At 36.3% G+C, this 24,997-nt stretch overlaps 1 protein-coding gene across 16 annotated transcripts in view; it reads right to left on the bottom strand.

Moving 5' to 3' along the window:
- QTMAN (queuosine-tRNA mannosyltransferase) overlaps positions 1-24,997 on the bottom strand; it is a 380,429-nt gene that overhangs the window by 189,868 nt on the left and 165,564 nt on the right. For all 16 annotated transcript variants that reach the window (XM_081814519.1, XM_081814527.1, XM_081814513.1 and 13 more), the window contains one exon: positions 2,592-2,759. In XM_081814519.1, coding sequence (XP_081670645.1) covers positions 2,592-2,759 — 168 coding nt within the window. The remainder of the gene's footprint in view (positions 1-2,591; positions 2,760-24,997) is intronic.

Raw genomic sequence — 24,997 nt, 5'->3', positions numbered from 1 at the left:
ACAAATAATCTAAAATACATTGTTATAAGGAAATGTGATAACAAATTTAGATGTCATAAATATGTCAACAGTGTTCAGAATTGCCTAACACATTTTCTTGAAGACCAATGAACACAAATGGTAACTAGGAGCAAGCCAGATAAAACCTGAATATGTAGTATGTCCCCTTTATGGGTCAAAAAACTGATTTAATAAATAATTGTTTGATTTTCTTAAATGGCCCTCTTTGCTTTAAGCAATGATTCAGTGTCTCAGTGTCCCTGGATCTCAGTAAAATGCACACAAATGTTTTAGTGAGGAGGTATATAAACTCAAATAGTAGTTAGTTTTATTTCACCTTAAAAGTGATAAATCAAAAAATGGAAAAGACACATAAGTCCCTAAGACAGCAAAACACAAATGAAGAGGCAGAGCTTACAGAATAGGAATACCATAGCAAATCTCCTGTTTACTGAGGACAGCCAAAGTTTCTATTATTAATGCACAGCAGAAGGAAAAGCCTACAAAAGGAACTTTGAACTGCCACCTTTATGCTTCCCCTGCAAAACTGCTTTTCCCTACAAGTATTTTTTTTTTTTTTTTGGTTGCAACTTCGGGGAAATTTGGGGGTAGGGGTGGTAACAGCACGGATAATACAAAAGAACGTCACAGAAGTGCTGACACAACAGCGAGCAATAAAGAAGCCAATATAATAATAGACGAAAAGTTGAAGGATGTTTTACAGCTAGTCTGTTTTCACCATATGTCACATATTGTAATAGCGACCCACAGGTCATAATATACAGTTACGACATTTGTTCATAAGTCAGAGGGTTAGTGAAACCTCTATTTAAGGTGAGTGTTTAGGTCAGTCACCTCTGAAGTCCTTAACTGCCAATCGGTCAAGAAAGAAATCCAACAATGCCCACAAAAGCAGAAGTCAGCAAGAAAACTAAAGAAACATTTGAGGAAGCAAGACTCATACTTTTCAAAGAGAATCTGAAACAGGACTGCTTTCTGACACTCTTATTTTTCCTCTGGACAACTGCAAACCATTTTTTTCTCATTAAGAGTCCAACCAATGATTGAGTCTACTTCTTTCGCTCCGAGCTTGTCTATCAGTTTACCCTCCTGAGAAGAGCAACGCTGGAAAACCATGTACGGGCTTTTATAGTCTCATTCCTTTTGAGCAAAAACAATCTTTTATAAAATAGAGAGATGAGGGGCAGTGAGCTAAAATTTTTTTATAGACATCTGCCCTCACAGGGCAGGCAACCCAACTACTTACGCTCTTAAAAACCCAGTCTATGCTAAATTAAAGATCCAAGACAGCCTACAGAAATATTCTTCTCATGCATTTCAGCTCCGATATGAGTGGGTGTAACTTCCATTAACTTTAAAGCCACCCATAAAGGGAAAAACAGACTTAATTTTTTTCCCCAGTTATTTCTCAGGGGTAATAAACACACACTATCAGGGGAAAAGAATGATGCTAATTCAAGAAATGAAAAGAATATTACAAATGTTTTCCATATTGATAAAGCACAAAATATTATTTTTGTTTTTAAAACATATTTCCCTTCTCTGTTTCAATATAAAATAAAGTATTTTAATTTTATTATGAAATTTTAAAACGGTTGCGTTTTTATGAGACATTTGACGTGAAGCAGTTCCACTCTATTTTGATAGTGCTGCTACTTCACAATTGAAGCAGCTTGTAAAAATGATTGCAGGAAAACATTTACGAAATGCTCAAAACACAGAAATATTACCATATAGCTATGGAATATGCTTGTAAGAGTTGGGAGTCTGTTTAAACACACCATCAATCCCAACTGCTAATAACTATTTTAAAAAGGTGAGTAAGATGTACCCAATCACAGCCAACCTGATTCTATTTGATTGCTACAGTTATGTGAGTAGGATCCAATCACAAAACCGTTTCAGAGTTGATATTAACTTCTTTCATTAACTAAGCTTCAAGAGATACACTTTGTTGAAGTAACAACAGAGAAGGACCATCACCTTTGAAATGTCATGGTATTTTAAGGCTGTGCAATTTCAGAAGACTCAATGAGGGGAAAAGAAAAAAAAACCCAACCACCTAAAGATTCATTTTCCATAGTTTTCTCTTATAAACAATAAGAAAAAAAGAGGACAAAACTCCCTTGCTCTATTATGCTCTAATTTCTATTTCTTCCTCTATAAATTTCTATATATATTGAAAGTGGTTGGTAAATGAGACTTGACTAACCGCTCTTTTCTAAAAGTACCCCTTAAACAATACATGATGGAATCAAGGGGGGAAGAAGGTCTCGTGTCAACACTGTGATTCTATTTTAAATGTTGTAGAAAATAGTCAGATAACTAATTCAACATATAATTAGATTGTTACCTGTGAGTATTTTATAAAAGGATTGGCTGTTCTCCTCTATATACATATATTGCAAAGGCACAAGCAGTTACTACCGTGGAAGGTATGTTTACACATACGCCCCCACGTTAAGGTGTTTTTAAAATAAGTGTACAGTAGGTCTCCAGATTTAAAAGCTAACTATCTATAAAGAAAATGGTGGTAAAGGACTAAATATAATGATACATTCTATACCTACCATGAGAGAATTTGGTTGTATCCATATTGGAAATCCCTCTCCTGACATTTCTTGACAGGATATATCAATTGGTTCTCATGGAAGTACAGAATCTTTTTCAATTTCCCAAGGTCGGGCCGAAGGGCAGCCAGTTCGGTCAGGTTCAGCACTGAGCTTGCAAAGAGGATCCTAGGAAACAAGGAAATTAAAGTTTACTGTCCCAAGCATGCCTGAAGTGGTCATCCTTCACCCTTCTCCCCTTTTCCCTCTTCCTACCCCAAGAAAAACATATCCCCTATAGGGACACATCAATAGTTAAGCCTTAATACCATGTAGCAGCATTCTAAGTTTTGATCTCTTAAAAAGCAGCTGCTAAGAACTATAAAAGCCCCAAATCTCATTGGTCTTCTCAGCTCAGTTACTGAGAGATGCAAAAAAAAAAAAAAAAAAGAAAGAAAGAAAGAAAGAAAAGAAAAAAGAAAAAAGAAAAAAAAAAAGCCGGATGGATTTTATTGAAAAAGGCAAGAAAAGCGCTATCTGAAGGACAAATGGAACAAAGATAAGGCTGACTGGGGAATACTTTGCTTGCCAGTTTCATTACACTTCACTTCTTTATGCAACAAACTACTGAAATTCAATATACGAGCAGGAATGGCACATGTTCATGTTATGACATAAACCCTTTTGATTTATGCAATAGACTTATCGAGTGTGGTCTTTTTCTCTTGGCATGTTTTCTCACTGTCCCTCCTCCCTCCCTTTTTTTAAACTGCTCTGCAATATTTTGTGTTTTTCTTTTTTCAATATTTTATTCTCCATTACTGGACTGCTAATGGCACTGGATGTATAATCTATAAAACCCCTTATATAAAAACATAAATATAAAAAAGAAGAAGAAAGCTGATTCCTTATCTTTGTGGAAAAAAGGAAACTGAAAGCTTACCTACCATGTTTACAAATGAAAGTGTCTATTCACCCATTCACTCCACAAATATTTACTAAATGCCTACTGCGTGCCAGAGTCTAACCAAGAAGAACAGAAAAGATGAAACAAGAGAGCCCACCAGGATAAATGCTGCCTGCAACAGTGACAAAAACAATTAAGAGAGTAATAACTATCTAGGACAACCTGGAAATGTTTCACTAACAAGGTGTACCACATATGGATACAAAAGAGGGACAAATTACAGTTCCCTGAACGGCTGAGGACATTTAGATGGCACAATTTTGATGGAATGCCACCTTTATAACATAATGTAGCATCACTTGACCCTTACAGCTTTAATTCCCATTCTAAAAAATGAGGTTCGAGAAGGTTAAGTTTTTTGTTTTCTTCTTTTTTTTTCTAGAATCACACTGGTATAAAGTGGCAAAGCAGACTCCTGGTCTTCCAAGCCTGAAGTACTTTTCATTACACCACAGATATGAATTGGCTGCGGACCACTTACATTACAAATGCTTTTTTCTGTACTTAATAAATATAAAATATCATACTTATTATTACCATGATTACAACTACTATAAATTCTCCCTTGCTGACAAGCCAAATGGCTAACTTCAGGTGTTTATATGATCTGCAGCACTAGCCTTTCACATAAGAAGAATGATTACATGGTAAGTGCATATATCATAAATAGGAATTCAAGTGTCTTCTTCATGGACTAAAAAAGGCACATAAGACCAAAAGGCAGTGATCTCTCTTTAAACCCACACTGCTGTATTAATGCCATGGTTTAGTGCTTTGAAGTAAAAAATCTTACAAAGGAGATGTATTTATTTTTTTTTTAATTGTCTGTACTCAACTAAAGCAAGGAGAAAAATTATGATAAAAAATACTATATTTTGTCCAAAAACATGCCCACCACCACCACCAAGTATAAGACTTTCTAAAGCTTGGATTGAAAACTCTGAAATATGAAGATATTTGCTTATCTACAAATCTGATCCTTAGTAAAGGGAACAATGAAATATTAATCTCAATCAATATTTTCCTTAAAAGAAAATGGATGATGACTTGTGAGTCTAATGATTGAGAAATATCCCCTCCTCTCCCTCCATACAACACTACTGCAAACAATTACTCATTCTTAATCATGAGACCCGAGCAAGCTCAATGTTTTTCACACACAAGGCTGAAAAATTCATTAAATGCAGCCCCCATATTACTTATTAACTACAAAGAAAAAATGGTACCTTAATGGACAAATTTGGTAGACATCAATTTACCCAAGTCATCAAACTTAATATGAACAATAATAGGACAAGTGATATGTATTTTCCAATGTGGTACACTGACAAAGATACAAATCACCAATGTAGTATTCCTGCCAAAAATGCCTGACCTGAATCTGGTCATGAGGAGACAATCAGATAAATATTCTGCAAAATAACAGGGCTTGATATCCAAAAATGTCAATGTCGTAAAGGGAAAAAAAATCTAGATTAAAGGAAAATAAAGAGATACCAAAACAAAATACAATGTGTGATTTTTGACTGGATACTAGATGGGGAAAAGACAGTTATAAATGACATTATAAGGACAAAAATTCTGAATATGGACTTAATATAAGACTGTACATTTTTATCAATCTTAAATTTCTCAAGTGTAATAATTTTATTATGGTCATGGACGAGAATATACTTATTCTTGGGAGACACAATGAATTATATACATGTGAAGTGTCACCATGTCTACAACTAATTCTTACATGGTTCAGTTAAAAGGCTACTACTAATAATAAATATTCATATGTATATATTTGCATAGAGATAAAAATGGATAAAATGTTAACAATTGATTAATCTAAATTAATGGTATATTGTAATTCAGTGATCTAGTCTTCCAATTGTTGTTCAGTTATACATTTACAAAACCATAAATTTGAGGAAATATGCATTAAATGGCAGTGAGTAGAAGGGAAAAACACATTCCATAAACAATAAACCCATTATATATGTATTTCTAGTCATAATCCAATTGTTAATTTCCAACATGAGAATTATCCTCAGGATGGACCATCTGTAGCAAATGTTTAGCCAAGGAGAGTCCTTCACTCTACTCCTACCATACACCTCCTCTCCTTACCCTACCTGCTAGCTGATCCATAATTAAGGAATCCAGATCTAAAGCTGAGCCTTCCAAATAAAACCTCCTAAATGAAAGAATGTAATACATTCAGAAGTGAAACCGCAATGACTTTCATAATATTAACCATTTGGGATGGCCCACACCAACACTTCCTTCAGTTTGTTCAATCATTAACAAGAAAATCATTTTATTTTTATAACTGATCTTGAAATAGCCCTCACTACTTCTAAATTGTGGAAATTATCTCCAGCATTGGGAAAACATTTCTTCTTTATTTTTTCACTTGTAAAACAGTAAATTGGACAACAAGCAGTTCCATAAATACTCAAGTCAAGGGCACCCCCCCCCAAAAAAAGCAATGAATATGCCCACGAAAGGAACACAGGTAAGATTCATAGGCAATTTTTACTTTACCCCCTTCCAACAATTAAAAAAAAAGTTAATACAATGAATGGCTTCATTCGATCAGCAGCTAACCCCTCGGCTTCCAATGTTCTTCTTGCGTCAGGTATTATTTAAGCAATAAATCCTAACAAGGTGAGCTTTATCATCCCACACTGTGTCTCTGACAGGAAAGGGCGCAAGGTGATAGCAAAAACCACTAGGAACAAGATAATTCCTGACAGCTGCTGCCCGAGCACAAGTTAAATTGAACAGTTTATCTCAGCATGAAGATGTTACAAGGTTTTATGTTTAATATTTTTAAATTAACATAAAAACCAGAGAAAGCGGTTGTGCAATCTTTCACAAACATGACATGGTACAATCACTGTGTAAGCTGTATTAATACTTATTCCCATGCTACTACAGAATTAAGCTGTTTTTAGACCACCAAAGAGCTTTAAATTGCAACTTTTGTCTCTGTAAGAGAAACCTATATTTAAAATGTCTGGTAAATTCAAATTAACGGCTATATCATTAGCTTATACCATCTCACCAAAAGTATTAAGTAAGCTGCTATTATAATCGTCTAACCAAAATGCTCTGTGCTCCAACTACATTAACACCATTCTGTAGTGGGGTTGTATCCATACACGTTTCAATTGTTTCCAATACACACTACATCTACAATCTGAGTCATATTTGCTTAAGGAATCCAAAATCATTCAACATAATGAAATTCAAAATTAGAGATTTTATACTTGCTGGCTCAGTTTGAATAAACTAGTTATTTGGCTTTTACTCTATTCTCTCAATACATAAAAAGAGATGCTGAAATATACCTAAGCACTGTAGGAATGGGACCACTATTATCACAGTGCATACTTTTATTATCTTAAAGGGTATGGAAGGGCAGTGAAATGAGAAACAGTAACCAGACATTCAATATTCCAACCACCACCATGCAATCTAGTAATAATACTTCATGAACTAAGTTATCTCAATCTTGCTCCATGAAATCTTTTCAATGGCCCCTTCTGCCCCACAAAACCATTTAGCAATTTTATCACATAAAAAGATATAGTACACAATTTAACACGATCCTAGTTTGGGTTGAATTCTTAAATAATTCTTTGCAGGGCTTCAGTAGGCCTTTGACAAAAGAGTAAATTCCATTCTTCCAGTTGTGTCTCCTTGCTCAATACCTAAACTCCTTGTCTAGATTCATGTTGCTCAGTCTCATTACCAAAGTCTTTGTTGTTCCATTGCTGCTTATCTTGGTTCTTGTTCCTTGATATAGACTCTCTAGGATTCTAGATCCTATACTTTCTGTGATATGGTGTTTTCTGTGATGATGGAAATGTTTTATACCTGTATGTAGTATCCAATATAGCAGCAACTAGCTACGTATAGTTATGGAGCACTTGAAATGTAGCTAGTGCAATGGAGGAACTAAATTTTAAACTGACTTGAACTTGATTCATTTAAGCTTAAATGAAATAGCTATAAAGTAATGGGTACTGTATGGGAAAGCACAGCTGTGAATGGACCAGATTTCCTCAATCCAACACTTCACCCATGATACCTGAATGCAATTCCTCACTGAACTGATTTTCTTAGACCCCTGACCTGCTTGTGATAACCTAATTTCTAAGTTCCTCCTGACTTGCTGAATTTCACCTACCTAATTCTGGAATGGCATTATTTCTTTTTCCTCCTGATAATTAGAAAGCATGTGTTCACAACAGAAAATGTTTTAAGTACAAAAAATATAAATTAAGTGAGTATCACCTGCAACCACCCCCCAAAAAGAAATAGCCACTATTTTCATTCTGGTGCTCATTTAGCCAGTATATGTTGAACATCCATTATTTGCAAGGCACTATGTTAAATGATGGACATAAGATGGAAAATAAAGTAGCTAAGGCAAAAGGAAAATTGGCAGGTGGGGGGACTGAATAAGGAGCAAGTAGGCTGAAGCAATTTGTTCAATGAGAAAGTGGACAGAGAAGAGGCTAAGGAAATTTGGAAGCCTTTGGAAGAAAAGCTCTTATTATGAAAATAATTTTGGATATTATGGTAAGAGCAATGGGAAAGAGACTGAGGATTTTTAAGAAGGGAAATGACAAAGTTATACATGCATATTGGGTATATTCACTTTTATTCTTTTCACTTTGTAATGTATATACATTATTGCCATTAACTACATAGATTTTTTTTTCTTTTGCTTCTAATACTTAACATGCCGTTTTACTATGTTAAAAATTATTTCTGAAATATGGTTTTTAACAGATTTCATGATGTGATGTGTCACAGTATCTTCAACCAGCTCATGACTCTTATATTCATCTATCTATAAAGTTTAAAAATTTTCTTGTATAACCTCTTATATTTCTATTACATTTGTTTATGTATTTCATGAGCTGTTTTATTGCTTTTTAGTAGCAGAAAACTTTACGCTGACTACCGCATGGGAAACAGACTGGAAGGAATCTTTTCAGAAGACAGGAGAACAGTCAGGGGAAGAGAAAAGAAGTGATGGTAGCTTGGGTCAAGATGGTAGTGCTGGAGGCGACGAGAAGGGGCCGACGGCAGGGTTTGCTGATGAACTGGATGTAAGACATGAAACAGAGGAGCACTATCGTTTCCTTCACTTTGTCACTTCCAGAGTGTGGTGATAATGTTCTAATATAATAGGAGCTCAATAGCACATACATGCATAAATGAAAATTATTTCCAAACCCTTCAAAAGTCTTTGGCTTAAATATATATTTCTTTAATTTGTAAAACCTGTGTAGAATGATAACAGAGTTCTAATATTCATTAATCATTGATATGCAAAATTCATTTTAACACACTATGCTTTAGTTGTCAGCTACTTCATCTTAATTAGACCATTTCAACTGCACGTTTAAATGCTATGGATTTTCAAAAACCTTCAAGAACACGCATAACAAAATGTTTCCATTTGCTAAAACAATTAAAAATACAAGATGGAAGTCTTATCTAAAGGAAAAGGAAATGTAGTCATTTAATTTCCAGGTTCCCGTGATGGGTAATTTACAGGCTGTTAAATAGAGTATCCAGCTTCCCAAAGGCTGTCCCATAGGGTAGCATCAAGTAATCAGTTTTGCTTTCTTCCTCCACCATGTAATGTTCCTTTCCTGTGTTTATCATTATGGCCAGGAGAATACTGTGTAAAGAACACATGTCCAGAAGGCAGAGAATCAAAGTCTGTAGATAGGACATGTCACTGAACAGTATCTCCAAAGGGTTTCTTAACACATATCCACTCCTCAGTCATCAGCACTCTCACCTGCCTCACAGCTGCCTAAGGAGACAAATTATATATACACATATATATACACATATACATATATATATATATGTGTGTGTATATATATACATATACATATATGTATGTATATGTGTATATATATGTGTGTGTGTGTGTATATATATATATATGTGAGCTTTTTTAGCTCAAGGAGCCAATTAAATTTAGGTGTCTCAAGTTATTCAAGCTAACTCTCAAGCCCTTTCATTCTTGGTATTGTGTCTAATCCATAAAAGACACCCAGTAATTACGCTGGTAACAAGAAAGGAAGAAACAGGAAGGGAGTGCTTGTCTAGTAATGAAAAAAAAAAAATTAGAAATAAATTGCAATTTTTACTGTGTATACTTAAGCATTTTTGATGTATTCTGGGACCAGAATCTATTAAGAGTATTCTTGTAAGACATAAGGGAATATGAACCACTCAGAACATTTACAGATACATCTGTTTTAGATAATCTATCAATTAGTCTACAAATCAAAATATTGTTAAGTCTCAACAAACTAAGAAGTACAAGATAACACCCCTGTTCAAAAGAAGCTGACAATATAACTGGTAAAATAAGCCATAAATACAGGAAACATTAAATAACAAGAAAAAAGGAAGTAACAGCTCTGTCCTGCACAAGAAATGTCACAAAGCAGGGCAGGACTGATTATAAATGAAGGGAGAGGTACTAAAAGAAGATCGGTTCAGAGGAGGAAGAGAAAACAAAGAGCAGTGGAAGACCAGGAAAGGTCAAGTTTATTGAGTGTATCAAGGGAATCCTGGGTCCTGAGGTCTTGGTCTGGAATGATCAGTGCTATTTGAATTCAGTCAGAGAGGAGGGATGGTTGCTTAAAGTTGAGGGTTTAAAAAAAAAAGTAAGTAATCAAATAAAACTGGAAAGGTGGTCTTCCATCAGACCTAGAAGCACCCGAATATAGCATAAGAAGTTTTCTAAGTTCACACTTTATCTGTTAGCAATATGGGGATCCACTGTACACTTATAATTATACTAACAATGCTTTATTTCTTCTTATTATCCTTAACTGAGTGGTGAATGCTTGTTGGCTGAGAAAAATAGTAGTAAAATGAGAGGATGAGGAATCAAAGTATCACCATCACTACCACTCTCAAAATAAGGGGGGTTGTTCTATATATATATCCAAAGATAAAATCAATTTGTTTAAAGCCGTGGCTGTCCAACAGCCATGTGATCATATTCTAAAGGAAGACAAGGAACCATGAATAATGCAAGGGTTTTTATTTTTCTACATATATAGTCTAATTTAATCATCCTAAGAGATGTGTCTTCTTATTTCCAGTTTACTGATTAAGAAATTAAAGCACGAGAGGTTTGGTTTTGTGCTAAGGCAACAGCAGTTACTAAGAGGCAGAGAGGAGTTCCAAACCCAAGTTGATCTGGACCCAAAGCCTCTATTTTTTTCAATTATTCCACACTGATTTTGAGTCGTCTAAGATTAGAATGTGATTCAATGGTTCCCGTTAACTGTACTTCTCATTATCATCTGTGTTTGAGAAGTAAAAATATAAATGGTATGAAGAAGAACCGTACTAACCTGAGTAGTTTTATTTCATCCCTTCATTCATCATTTACTGAGTGATTACAGAGTTAGACAAACTAGTGGAAAGCTAGTGACCATCAGTGAAGGATCTCCTGGAGACATACAATCAAGGTGGCCACCCCAAGTCACACGAAGGAGTCAGCCTACTGAAATAACAAGAACACGGTCAGGCACTGGGCTAGAAAGCAGCAGCTGATAAGAAAAGCAATGAAGTTAACAGCAATATTGACTTGGTTACTGGAGGAACAGGCTAAGGGTAAGGCCGTTTCTAGATTGTGCAGTCAGATGGGCAGTGGTAACCTTCCTTAATACAAAAGGAGAAAACAAACCGGTGGTTGGAATAGAGAAGAAATGAAGGGACAGTTTCTACAAATGTGTATATAAGTGGAGTGCCTAGTAGGTAACTAAAGATAACAGATAATAGACTAATGGAAGAAATTGCATTGGAAATTTAATTGAACTAATGGGCCTGGTCACCAAATGTGTCCATTAAAAATGTGGGTCCTGGTTTGTTACATAGTTTTACATATCTGCTTTACATGTTTCTCCAATATTTCATGTAATCTTGTTTTCTCCCATTAAAGTATATATTCCTTGATGAGAAAAATTAGATCTACTGTTCTTTTCTTTAGTATTCTATAGTTTCCCTAACATGACAGATACCACTCTGGATTTTAAGTTCTCTTCAAACATGCCCTGTATCTTCCTTGTTCACTATCCTATCTCAGATGCTCAATAAATGTTTTCAAATAAGTGAATGAATGAATGAGTCAGTCATTCATAACCTCAGTGACACTGAGAAAATAAAACTGGTTGATCCTCTACATATAGTCAAGTGTTCAATATGATATTTACTCCTACCATTAAAAACAAGTTGGGAAGTATCTCATGTCCCCAAAAGAAAGAACTTACCTTCTACCTTGAGCACACAAGTATAGGATGCATTATTTGATGTCATTTTTGACTGAACCCATTACTTTTTTTAGGGTCCCTAATAATATCTCAGGCACTGTTCTCTGCTTCATCATCCTAATATATCAAGGACTCATGATACGATCCAAAGAAAAGGAACTCTTGGGGGAAGGTAGGTGTCAACCTGATACAAAGATCAGGAATGTACAATATCATGATGATGATTTCTGTCATCTTCAGAGATTCATGATCATCATCAGCCTTGAAGAACTAAGTCAATTAACATGCAAAGCACATCAAACTAGCTGAGTGTGCTGGGAACACTTCGTATGGTGTTTTATCTCCATAAACTAATATAATTAGTATGTGAAATATTTATAATTCACCGCATGATTAATCTATCATAGACTATTCCTTAACAGCAGCATATCATTTTATATTGGAATGTTCTTTGCCCTTTAATTCATGCCACTCATGAGTCCCTGGAGTTCATTTCTAAATATTATAAAGTTGGAAGACCAGAGACCCAAGGCAATGGATATAGGTCCTATCATTACTCTAACCCAACACTACCTATGTTGTCTAAGATTACACACATTTAAGGACACAGTGACCAGTCAAGCCAGGAAGATTACTGCTCAAATAGATACATAAAGCTCAGTTCAGGCACAAGCCTGAGGAACAAACTATAGACAAACACAGAGTGGCTTTTAGATATCATCATCCTTTAGGCTTGAACATTATGACACAGGAATAGTTAAAGCAATCATAACAACAACAACAATAATAGTAACTGCCTCCTGGAATATCAAGAAAAGTGCCCCTGACAACCATGGAAAGTAAGGTATTTTGTGCCCAAATAACGAATAAGCTAACAAGGAAAAATATGGTAACTTGCTATTTTTACTGAGTCACATCTACTGCTAAAATTAACAAGCACAAAATAAAGTGTCTCCTAAATGTTCAGTCTTTCTATAATCGGTCATAAGACCTAAATTTTTTGGTGTTATGAGTATTTGTTTTAAATTTGCTTCCCAGAATCCTGTAGTCTATTGAGCTGTTCTATCATTTGATTTGTGACATTTTGTTGTTATGCTGCTCATAGAGATTATCCCTGTGTTTTGATTATTTCTCCTATGTTTGTTTTGGCAAGTCCAAGACAGTTCTTTGAAATCTTCCCTGAATTTGGTGCTTAATATGCCATCTGAAGAAATACCTCCCCACAAATAATTTAGTTAGTATCCCCAATGTTTTGCTATTTTACACATCACTTTAATTATAAGGGTATCACTAGATAACTAATTACAAAAGTCAAAGCCAGTAAAATATACTGTCCACAGTAGGCACTCAAAAACTATCTGGGACAGTGAAATATTAAATAATATTGTACATCTACAGTAGAAAAAGAATCTGAAGGTGTGAGTCCCGAGACTGTGCCCCGCTCTTTCATACCTTTTTTTTAAAATATGAGATTTTTTTTATAAACATTGATTTATTAACACTGTATCTCCTTCTCATCAAGCCAACAATGTAAAAATTCTACGAATGTGCTTTCTAGTCTATATCACCAAGGGGAAACCATTTGAAAGCTAGCTTTTTAAAAACTAACACTTCTTATTTTAATAGAGTAAAATGAAAATTTAAAAATCTACATGGCTGTCTAAGTTTCACAAATAAAAACATTTTCTTTACATGCTTCCCTTGATCACAACTTAAATGATTGCCTTTTTTTTTTTTTAAGTAACTAATACATACATAGGTACGGGAGGGAAAAACAGGTGAAAAGTACAAAATACTATATAAACAATAGGGCGCCTGGGTGGCTCAGTTGGTTAAGCGACTGCCTTTGGCTCAGGTCATGATCCTGGAGTCCCTGGATCGAGTCCCTGGATCGAGTCCCACATCGGGCTCCCTGCTCAGCAGGGAGTCTGCTTTGCCCTTTGACCCTATCCCCTCTCATGTGTTCTCTCTCTCTCATTCTCTCTCTCTCAAATAAATAAATTAAATTAAATAAATAAATAAATAAACAATATTGTTAAGATGATCTAAAAATGAAGTCTTGATGTCATTCAACATAACCTACATGGCACAGTAACTTTGTAAGATACAGTTTTCTTGGTCTCACCCTTGATAAACTATACTATATGTGGGACTCACCATTTTATGACAGCTCATAAAATACCTCAGGCCACACTTGCTTACTAGGTGACTGAGGAGCACGACATGAGGTTACCTGCTCTGGGTTAGCCAGTCAGAGGCAAAGCTGGAAGTAGTATAGAGTCAGTGACAGAAAGGAAGCCAGTCAGGGGTGTGGCTCATGAGCCTGCCTCCTAATTCCAATGTTGGGAGCAGCTTCAAGTTTGATGTTGGGAATAAAATATTCTCCATTTATTGGGGGGGAAAAGCCCACTCACTGAGGGGGGAAAAAAACAAACAAACAGAAAAACTGTCTTTGACCATGTTCCTCCCTTTCTCTCCACACAATACAGAGAGAAATACTTGAACATGGGTGTAAATACGTATTACAGCCTCCTTACAGATATCTGAGGCTCAATGTTATTTGAATTTTCCATTGCCTGTGTCCGAGAGTCACACACCATAGGTCACCTAAAAGCCATCCAAGCCTCCTTCCGCCATATTAGACATTTGCACATAGCACATAATGGATGCATCCCTTCTGAGTTGGTCCTTTCCTTTCTTCCCTTTTGTATTTGTATATAGTCGTGGTCTGGGAATGTCAGAAAATACACAAAATGCCACAAGAGAAGCAAGAAAGTAAACTCAGACTGGCCCAGGAGAGCCAGAAAGGCTTTAAAGGAGATAATGGTTGAGATGGACCTTAAAAGATGAAGAAAACTTCTAGTTCAGTATGTGTGAAGGGCAGGGATTGGAAAGGTTTCTATTAATATTAAAGAGGAAAAGCAAATATCTGGGACTATAAATATCTGCATTCTATTCAATTAAGCAAATATTTAGCGTATTTTATATATATGAAATATATATTTGAAATACATATATATTTCATAGATAGATAGAGGATAATAAGATAAGATAGACTTGACATCCTATTCTTCATCTTTGTATTTTGGCAACTGAGATATAAGCAAAGGGCTGAAGTTATAGGAGAGTTAACATTTGATATCTTAAATAACTTTGTTTTAATCCCCAAATTTATATATACTGCTATTATTACTCATTATTAGAGATGCCAACTCATTACACATGAATTGCATGACAAATTGCTCCCTTACTAAGTGCCCAAAGCTAAATACACTCAGACGGGACATTCTAATAACTTTTTTGTAATAATTCCTTGTCTTAAAAAAAACACTTTCAAAGAAATGTTAGTATTTTCCCACTCCATAGGATTCAGTAACAAGGCGAGATTCTCCCAAGAATATTCCAACAGTCCTTGAAAAACTAAGACTGTCACAAAACCTGAGCATCTGGCAACTCTGCCACCATGAAGTATCCATATGGAAGAGACCAAAATGTGTCAAAGTACCCAAAACGATTTTGGAGAGTGTAGAAGATAGAATAAATAATTCAGTATCGTCAACACTTTCAACAGCAGGTAGTGGATATGCTACCTGCTTCTATAATGTGCCAGAATGTAACATAAGTGTGTGAGGCTGTGTGTGTATGTGTGTGTGAGAAAGGCAGAAAGAATATGAGTATACATGAGGCGAAAAACTATTTTTATATAGAAATATTCCTTAGGTAGTTCTCTTTGTAGGGACATCGGATCTCTATAAGCACAGGTTTATAGATATATAAAAGAAAAAAAACAGAGTCAATGAAAATTTATTTTTAAGATAAACATAGCAACAAATATATTACTTCAGAGTCAATGAAAAAAAACTGCATTAACTTAACATTATGGTTGAAATTGTATGTGCAAAAAAACTCAGAAAATCCAAAATTATGGTTCCCTCAGCAGCCATAACTGTGTCCTCATGCATATATGAGTATTCTGCATTACTGTAATGATGATACATTTCAGCCTTAATATCAGTTTATGCAATGTGACTGAATTAGGATTCTTTTGGGAACTATAAAACTTTGAATTTCTGGACTTTTGTGAATGTACAATCTTAACCATAAAGTTACATTGATATAGGGTGGGGTTTTGCTTTTTATTTTCTGGCATTTAAAAAAACAATTAAGAGTGAATGGTCGACAACATTAAAGTAGTAAAGGATTGGCTTGTAATAATACCAAAAAACTTGATACAGAGTCTAATTCCTTAAAATAGGGATATGCAAACTACAAACAAAAAAAAAATGTCCCCCTGAAGATTAATCAAAGGCAAGAACAGGCAAGACAATTTTTCCAGGAATGAGTAAATTTACTTTTTCTATAAAATGTTAGTTTCTTATTAAAAGGTACTTTCATTCAACTATATTTCAACATAAATAATAAATACCAACAGCTGAAATAATTCTCTTACTACATATTTCTGCATCTTATCAAGAAAAGAGGGAGTATTAAAATGGTGCCCTATATTTTCAAGATTAAAGCCGGCTGAAAGCCAGTTTTCCTTCTCGCAGGCAAAACATGGCAGGACATAACCTATAAGATGAAACTATATTATTGCCACTAAGGACTTTTTGATCCTGGAGCTGAGGCTCTTTCAAAATATAGTTCACAAAGAAATAGATACACAATAATCAAATTAAGCTTAAGAGTGAGGTAACTATTTTACACAATTACTTAGTACTATACAGTGGTTTTTCAACAAAGTGAAGACATTTCAGACAGACAGAGGAACCTGTAGAAAGATCCAGAAGTAAAAGCGGTCAACATCCCTTTGGAGAACAAAGAGTTCAGCTGAAGAGGTGGCTCATAAAGGAGGAGTTGTAAAAGGAAGAGCCACAAATGTAGATTACATATTATGGTAGAGCACCTTGAAGACAAGGAACACAAGTCTTAAATGCAATGTACAGGCAGTAGGAGACTCAAGTTTCATAGGCAAGGAGGCTATGCTTTTTGGGAGAAGGTAAACAAAAAGCAAAAATGATTCAACAAAACCGCCACAGCAGAAGACACAGCAGAAGTAGTAAAGACTGAAGACAGGGGGACTAGTTATGAGATTATTATAATAATCCAGACATGTTGCAACAAAGGCCTGAAAAAATGTGATAACGGTAAGACTTAAAAGGAGGAGGATTAAAAGGTGCTTGTGAGATTTTGAGATACAGGGACTGCTGGAACAATTGTGCCATTGATAAAACTGTAAAATCAAGGGCGGTGTCTGATGTGAGGACAAGGAACGACTGAGTATTGATCAGTAAATCTTCAGTGTAGGGTATCAGGTTCCAAAGAAACAAGCAAGCCCTTCAATAAAAAGTTATAAAATAGTCTTGAGGATGCCGATTACAGCAATAAAAACAATTCTATTCTTTATAACTGTGTAGTCAATAAATTCATACTTTCAGTCTCCTCTCTCTCTTTCTCTCTTTTTTTAATCCCATGAGGGTTGGGAAGGTAATGGCATCAGCTGTACAAATAAGAAAAGTGAGGTTCAGCCAGGATCACCCCTTAAGCCTCACACAGGTATGACATGGCAAAGTTTGGCTGGAGATACAGATTTTGAAGTCTTTCATATAGAAGTTATTTTGAAATTATATGGGGAGCCTGGGTGGCTCTGTCGGTTAAGCATCTGCCTTCGGCTCAGATCATGGTCCCGGGGTCCTGGGATTGAGCCCCGCATCGGGCTCCCTGCTCAGTGGGGAGTCTGCTTCTCCCTCTGCCTGCTGCTTCCCCTGCCTGTGCTCTCTCTCTCTTTGGCAAATAAATAAATAAAATCTTTTAAAAAAAATTATAAATAAGGTCATCCAAAAATGTGAAGATAAAAAATAAGTGAGTTGTGTGCAGAACCACAGGGAAAAACTAAGATCTCAGAGCAGTGATTATTCACTAGCCCAACAGATGACTAGGATGTCTAGGACAGTGCTACAGGGCCTGGCACTCAACAGGTACTCATTGCACCTGTTCATCAACAGCTAAAGAGGAGACAGCACTAAACAGGCTCTCAGTATCTGCAGAAGATGGATGGGTTAATTCTCAAACTTTCTTAAAGCAATCACTTTCCTCAAAGAAATTCTTACACAAAATTCAAATATGTAAAATGCATAAAAACACTATTGAGTAAACCAGGAATAGGGGATCTAGAACTTCACCTAACTTGAACTCTCTTCCTTCTCTTCATAGCTCTTCCTCTGCACATATATTATATAGCTACCCCTGAGACAAACCCTTGCAATGCAGAGAAAATGCTGGAAATCCTTTAAATTGGTCATAAGGGTGATATAATTTGGGACCTCTGAGGTTGGTGTGGAAGAAGTGATAGGTAACAGCTGGTCTGAACAAATCAAGTTAAAATCAACTACTAGCCTGCCTAGACTTGATTTTTAACCAGACTTTCCCTTGCCATGTTCTTCCAGTAGCTGAGATCTCTCATTAATTCTTTCACGGATTTCTCCATGGTCAACAATTTTCTTCAATTATGACCCATATCATCAGATCACTTGGACATCTCAACTGGTGATACCATGAAAATGGCACATTTAATGCCTGCAGTTTTCTTGTTCCAATAACTGTCACAGAACCTCTCCACTTGCTGCATCTTGTAACTGGCCATGCCACATGATCACGCATGTAAGTCAGTGAGAATAAGAATGGCATAACATCAGGAGGTTGAAATTAAAGAAGTGAATGCCCAAATTTGATATCTTAGAGGAAAGCAGTTGTATATTCTAATCACGTTACTGATAACATGTATGACAAAGAAGGAAAGGATCTGAATAATCCTAGAGTTGAAAAAATGAATTATTGAGCCCCCTTTAACAGCAGACTCGCACTGTTGTTCCATTTTTATATAAATTGTAAATGAAAAATTCAGTCCAATTGGATAGTAAAAACAGTAATCATTATAAAAAACATCCAGCCCAACCAAGTAGTAAAAACAGTAATCATTATAAGATTTTATTATGGCAGTACCTTTATACAAATATGAAGTAATATATAAAGAAAATCACAGGCTGATTCTTGGATAATTTATTCAAGGAGTAAGTTATGAAAATTCATCAATAAGTAGAATAAATGAGGCAACTCAAAAACAGCTCACCATAGACTCTATTTATGCAACTCCAATTTTAATTTAGTCTGTATTGATGGACTCTTTTATTTCATGTGTTACAGTCATGTTAAACTAGACACAACATGCACTGCATCTACAGCCTACACAGTACAAAGACGTCTGGACGTGACATAGACAGGCATTCCTTTTGCTTCAAGTGATAAATAGTTCAGTTGTAAAAAGGATTTAAAAAATTTAACAAAAATTAGTGAATAAATTTTTTAAAAAGTAACCACATGCATTACAATTTTCCTTTTACTCTATTGTAATTTGTCTTTGGAAGAAACCATGCTGACATTGTCCTGGGGAGTCTCGGGTCTCTGCAAAAAAAAAAAGGCACAAGGAAAAATAATAGAGACAAGTAGAGGCCTGGTCCCAGAACACAGTATCCACCAAAGAAACAGAGCCACCTATAGCACCTGCCATCAAAGACAGTGAGCCAGTCAAAGGAACTAAGTCCAAAGGGCATAACTTGGGCAAGACATAGGCTGAATGCAGTGAATAAAGAAGATGAGGAAGGGTTCCAGGAAGTCCCATTCAAAAGTCAGGAGGTGACCCTGCAAAATCTTGTACAAGTGTCAGATGCCAAGTCTGACTAGGAATATGCAAGGGATAAAAATTGGCAGGAGCTAAGAAAGGGGTAACAAAGGCCCAGAAGGGGCCTACAGGATGAAGGGGAATCATCCAGGGGAAGAGAGAAACTACAGACAAGAAACTTGACCCTGCCAGCAAAACTGGCAATTAAAAAAAGAGGGGAGATGATGGGAAAGCAGGAAAGTGAGGGCCTGGGGTTGATCCTATGGCCACTGGCAATAGAGAGACCCGCGGGGTGGAGGGTCAACTAACAGAAAGTAGGAGCCTAAACAGCTGTGCACATGAATCCAATGTCAGGATAGATAAACCTAATTCCAAGTCCCATTAATCAGTGGATTTGAGGCTAAGAATGTATCTGTGACCCAGGTGGGAATGGCTCAGGTATTGCGCAAGATGAAGCCTGCAGGCAGGGGGCATCCACGGATCTGACTGTGCCTAGCTAAGGAAAGTCCAGGCTTCCATGGACACAAGGGTGAAGAAAACCATAGAAAAAAGAACACAACAATGTTTCTGAATTATAATATAGGAACTTGGTAAAAACTACAAAGCAAACCCAGAATATGAAAATATGGATTTATCCGAAAGACAACTGAGTACTCTATTTTTACAAAAACAAGGATCTTTAATAATACTAAGAATAAAACTAAAACTTCTTAAAGTACAAAATTATAAGTATATTATTATTACAATAATGTAAGACTAGGTACACAGGAGAAGAGTATAAGGAAGTAAGACTCTAAGGTATGATAGCTGCTGGGCTTATGTATTTTCATATTTTGTCTCCAAATGTTCTATCGTGTGATTATATATTATCTTTATAATAAAAAGTGAAAGTATTTCATAAGAAAACTTTTTTTTAAGATTTTATTTATTTGATAGAGAGAGAGAGAGCACAAGCAGGGGGAATGGCAGGCAGAGGGAGAGGGAGAAGCAGGCTCCCCACAGAGCAGGGGGAGTCCGATGTGGGACTTGATCCCAGGACCCCGGGATCATGACCTGAGCTGAAGGCAGTCGCTTAACCAACTGAACCACCCAGGCGCCCCATAAGAAAACTTTTAATAGCAGGAACACCTAGTACCTTTTGAATTACTTGATTAAAATAATTTCTGCTTACAGGACATTTCTTGGGTAAAGAGCAAAGTACTTATATATGCTGTTGCACATTGACGTCCTTATGAAAATCTCCAAAAATTAGAAGTCCCTACACATAATTTGAATATAACTATAAGGTAAAGTTAACCTAAAGAAACAATTTAAAATTTTCATTTTAAAAATTTTCATTTTAAAAATTTTCACTTTTAGATATAAGAAACATGTGCTAATATCACCTTTATACAGCAGTAGGGAAAATTAAATCAAAAGAATCTTTGTAGTGTGTTGTAATGCAAATTTTTTTTTTTTAACATTTTGTTTTTGAGAGAGAGCGAGCAAGAGAGCACAAGCAGGAGAAGCAGCAGAGGGAGAGGGAGAAACAGGCTCTCCACTGAGCAGGAAGCCCGATGAAAGGCTCCTTCAGGGAACTCTGGGATCATGACCTGAGCTGAAGTCAGACGCTTAATTGACTGAGTCACCCAGGCATCCCTGCAATGCAAATTATTTAGGAAATAGTTCTAGAGACTGCATGTTTTTAAGGGGCAAGAATCATGTCATCTCCATATTTTACAAAATTCCACAATACATAGATACCCTGTTTACCAGTTGTATTCACTAACATTTAAACTAGGATTGTGATTGAGAACCTGGATTCTGAAGGCAGACCACCCGAGTGTACCACTGATTTGTAAGGCAGACTACCCAGAGCTACCATGGAATCTGAGGGCACACCACCTGGATCTACCATAGAATCGGAGGGCACACCACCTGCTCCACCAACTACTAGCTACGTGATCTTGGGCAAGTTTACTTACCCTCCGTTTGCCTCAGTTTCCCTATGTGATAAATGCAGTTAACTACTCTTCTAATACGGTGGTATGGGGATATGGAGGTATTTAGACTAATGCTTCACACACTGTAAGTGCTATGAAAGCAATGGAGACTATTTGCCATGACTCCTGATCAATTCTGCCTTTGGAATGAAATTCCAACTAAATGATGAATCAAAGTTCAAAATACTGCAATCTTGGTAAGTTTCCTTATTCATCATTTTACAGTTTATACTCTCTTATTTTTGTTTTCATCATACAAGATGTCACTTACCAAAATTATTACTGGAAAACTCTCACAAATGAACAGCATTAGACTTAATTACTCTTGGTCTTTAGGCAATAATCATTTTCCAGGGCCACTGCAGTTAAGTAAGCCCTAGGCTTCCTAGAATCTAGTGAAAGAACATTTTGTCAGTCTTCCTTCCAAACACAGTGTGTGAGAATCCAATTTGGTTAAATTTTGGATTGTTGGCAATTGTAAGCTCATCTGGGAGTAATTTTTCTCCCTGGATGACTTGAGCTTGAGCTGGGAGAGGAAAAATTAAATTCTTTTTATTGCCAAAATCATTATATGGACTGCCTTTGAAGTCTTTTGCAATGAATACAGCGCCCTGTGTACACCAGCCACCCAATTCTCAGAACTCCTAGTAAGTGGTCTATCAATTCAGTTCAAATGATATTTTATATGCTACTTTGGTGCTAAGATTAATTTGAGGGGGGGAGATAGATAACATTTTAAAAAGATTCTGATTAGGTTCATACTTCAGTTCTTAAAGTATGGTTCAGGTCAGATCAGAGTTAAGAAAATTAGACAAGTTAAGTAGAGTTTACTTCACATTTTGGTCTGTGGTAGTTTGCTCAGTATACACTCAGCACTTTCATATTGATTATGAACATGATGCTGATACTAAAGAGAATACCCACTCTTAGAATTTCAGGACTATTATACAAATGGCTCCCAGATTTGGGTTTCAAACCTAGACTTCACTCAATCTTCAGATATTCAACTGTCTGTTGGAAATCTTCATGTGGATAGCCCATTGGCACCTTAATTCAAAAGGTCCAAAACAGAATTCATCATCTAATCCAATATACATGTTTTTTTGCTGTATTTATTATTGCAGCTAAAGGCAGAACCATCCACCAAACCAGAAACTCCCTTTGACTCCCTGCACTGTCCCTAAATTTTCATAAATAACTTAATGAATCCTGCCAATTTTATTTCCTGAATATTTCTCAAATCTGTCCCTTCAAGTTCATCCTTATTCCCTTTTACTTAGTGAAGCCTAGTCTACTACAAAATCCACATAACTAACCTTCCTATTCCCAAGCCTACCTTCCCAACAAGTTCATCCAACAGCGAGCTGCAGAAGTCATGTATTGAGAAGCAAATCCAGCCAGGTCACTCCCCTGTATAAATCGCAAGTCCCTTCAATTAGTATGTGAAATTTCCCCACGGATGTGGTCTCCACCCAGATCTACAAGCTCATTTTCTGCCCTGATCTATTTCACAATGAGAACTTCAAGTATAATGAAATGATGAGGACAGCTTACATTGAACCAGGCTTCCTTTTACCTCCATGTCCTGGTTATTGCTACCCATTTGGCATAGACTACCCACGGTCTCATACTCCCTTTCTCAAAACAACCCACTAATTCTTTTGTATCATTTAAGAAGGAATTTTTATCACCCCTTCAAGAAGGCTTCCTAGATCCTTCTACTAACACCCAAGTTAGATTATATACTCCTCTTGAGTGTTCCTGTATCTTTACACTTAACCAACTAGAATATAACTTTTTTTTAAAATTATCTGTCTTCAACTAATCAACAAAAATCTTGGAGGTGAGATTTTTTTCTTACTCGCTGATCTTCATGTCCTCAATTCCTACCTGTTCATAATTAATATACTGAGGAATGAATATGTGTATGTGTATATGTGTGTGTGTGATTTTTGACTCCTTAACTTTGGTCACATTATCATATATCAAATTTTTTATATTCACAAAATGAATACAAATTAATAGAAGGGACTCCTTGTGACAGCATTTGCTTGATAAACAGCAGAGAAAAACCTACAAATTTTTCATTATTTCCTCTCCAGTTATGTTAAACTGATTTTTGTCTTCTATTTTAAGATTTCATTTATTTATTTATTTGAGAGAGAGATAGAGAGAGAGAACACATGCACACAGGGAGAGGGGAAAGGGACAGGGAGAATCTCAAGTAAGACTCCTTACCCAGTGTGGAACCAGACACGGAGCTGGACCTCACGACTCTGAGATCATAACCTGAGCCGAAATCAAGAGTCCGACACTTAACCAGCTGAGCCACCCAGGTGTCCTTTGTCTTCTATATTAATAGTGATTCTAACATTCTTCAGACCCCACAGTGGTTTCTAGATCTTGCCTATCACAATCAAGTGCCCTGCCATTCTCTTCACCCTATATCCTGTGTCACGGCCATGCCAGACTCCTCAGCACTGCCCCAAGACAAGTCTGTGCCTTGACCTCTGCATGAAGAACCATTCCCTCTCCTATTCTCCTGGGAAACACATACTCCCATAAACTCCAAGCATGGCCTGGGTATTTCAAGTCGTTTTGTCTAGTTTTTATTTTCATAAATCTTTGGGCATCTCTCTGGCCTAGCACTCCCTTGGCATTCAGTGTGCCTCCCAGTCTGCACAGTAAGCGCCCCTTTCTTCTTCCATGCAAAACACCTGTGACAGAGATGTTCGATAAGGATTCATTTCATGTAGTCTAGATCAGTTTGTTCCTACTCCTATTCCCCTCCATTGGGACTACTGAAAGGACTTGGCTTTAGCCACACGCTCTCCCCCTTAAACAAATATTCCCTATGAAAATTCAATCATCCGTATAGCTTCATGAGTAATCTTCAGAGACAGATCTCCAGCTTTCATATACCACCTGAACTCTAGTCCTCCACTTCCAGCAGCCCACAAAATATACCTACATGGAGGCCATGCTATTACTTTAAACTCGGTACACTAACATGGACTAATCCATCCCTTTCTTCCCCCATCATTCCTTGCCCGTCTCACTTCACTCTTTCTGCCAAGAGCATAGTATTATGCTAGAACCCTAGGGTAGGGTTGAAGGCATATTTGATTATTCCCTTCCTCTTAACTCCTAAAACAAAGTATCGCCAAGCTTTGCTAATTTCTACTATAAATAATATGCTAAGTTTTCCCTCTTCTCCCCACCCTCCAACACTGGGTTTTTATCAGCTCAGGCCACAAAATTGAGTAGCTTCTTACATGATTTTCCTGTCTTCAACTGGTTTCTAACATATTGCCTCCATGTTAATCTTCAAAATACACTTTGACTAATTAATCTGTCACACCCTTTGGGAAACTAAAGAAAATGAGAACAAGAGACCAATTTAGGTTATTATAAAGCAAAACATTAGGTAACTCTAATCCTCAAAATCTTCCAAATTAAAGCCTGGTTAATGGGTAGAACTC

The sequence above is a fragment of the Leptonychotes weddellii genome, chromosome 3 (genome assembly GCF_054177405.1).
Source record: "Leptonychotes weddellii isolate Sample4059 chromosome 3, ASM5417740v2, whole genome shotgun sequence".
Taxonomy (NCBI): Eukaryota; Metazoa; Chordata; class Mammalia; order Carnivora; family Phocidae; genus Leptonychotes; species Leptonychotes weddellii.
This window is presented reverse-complemented; position numbering and strand designations above follow the sequence as displayed.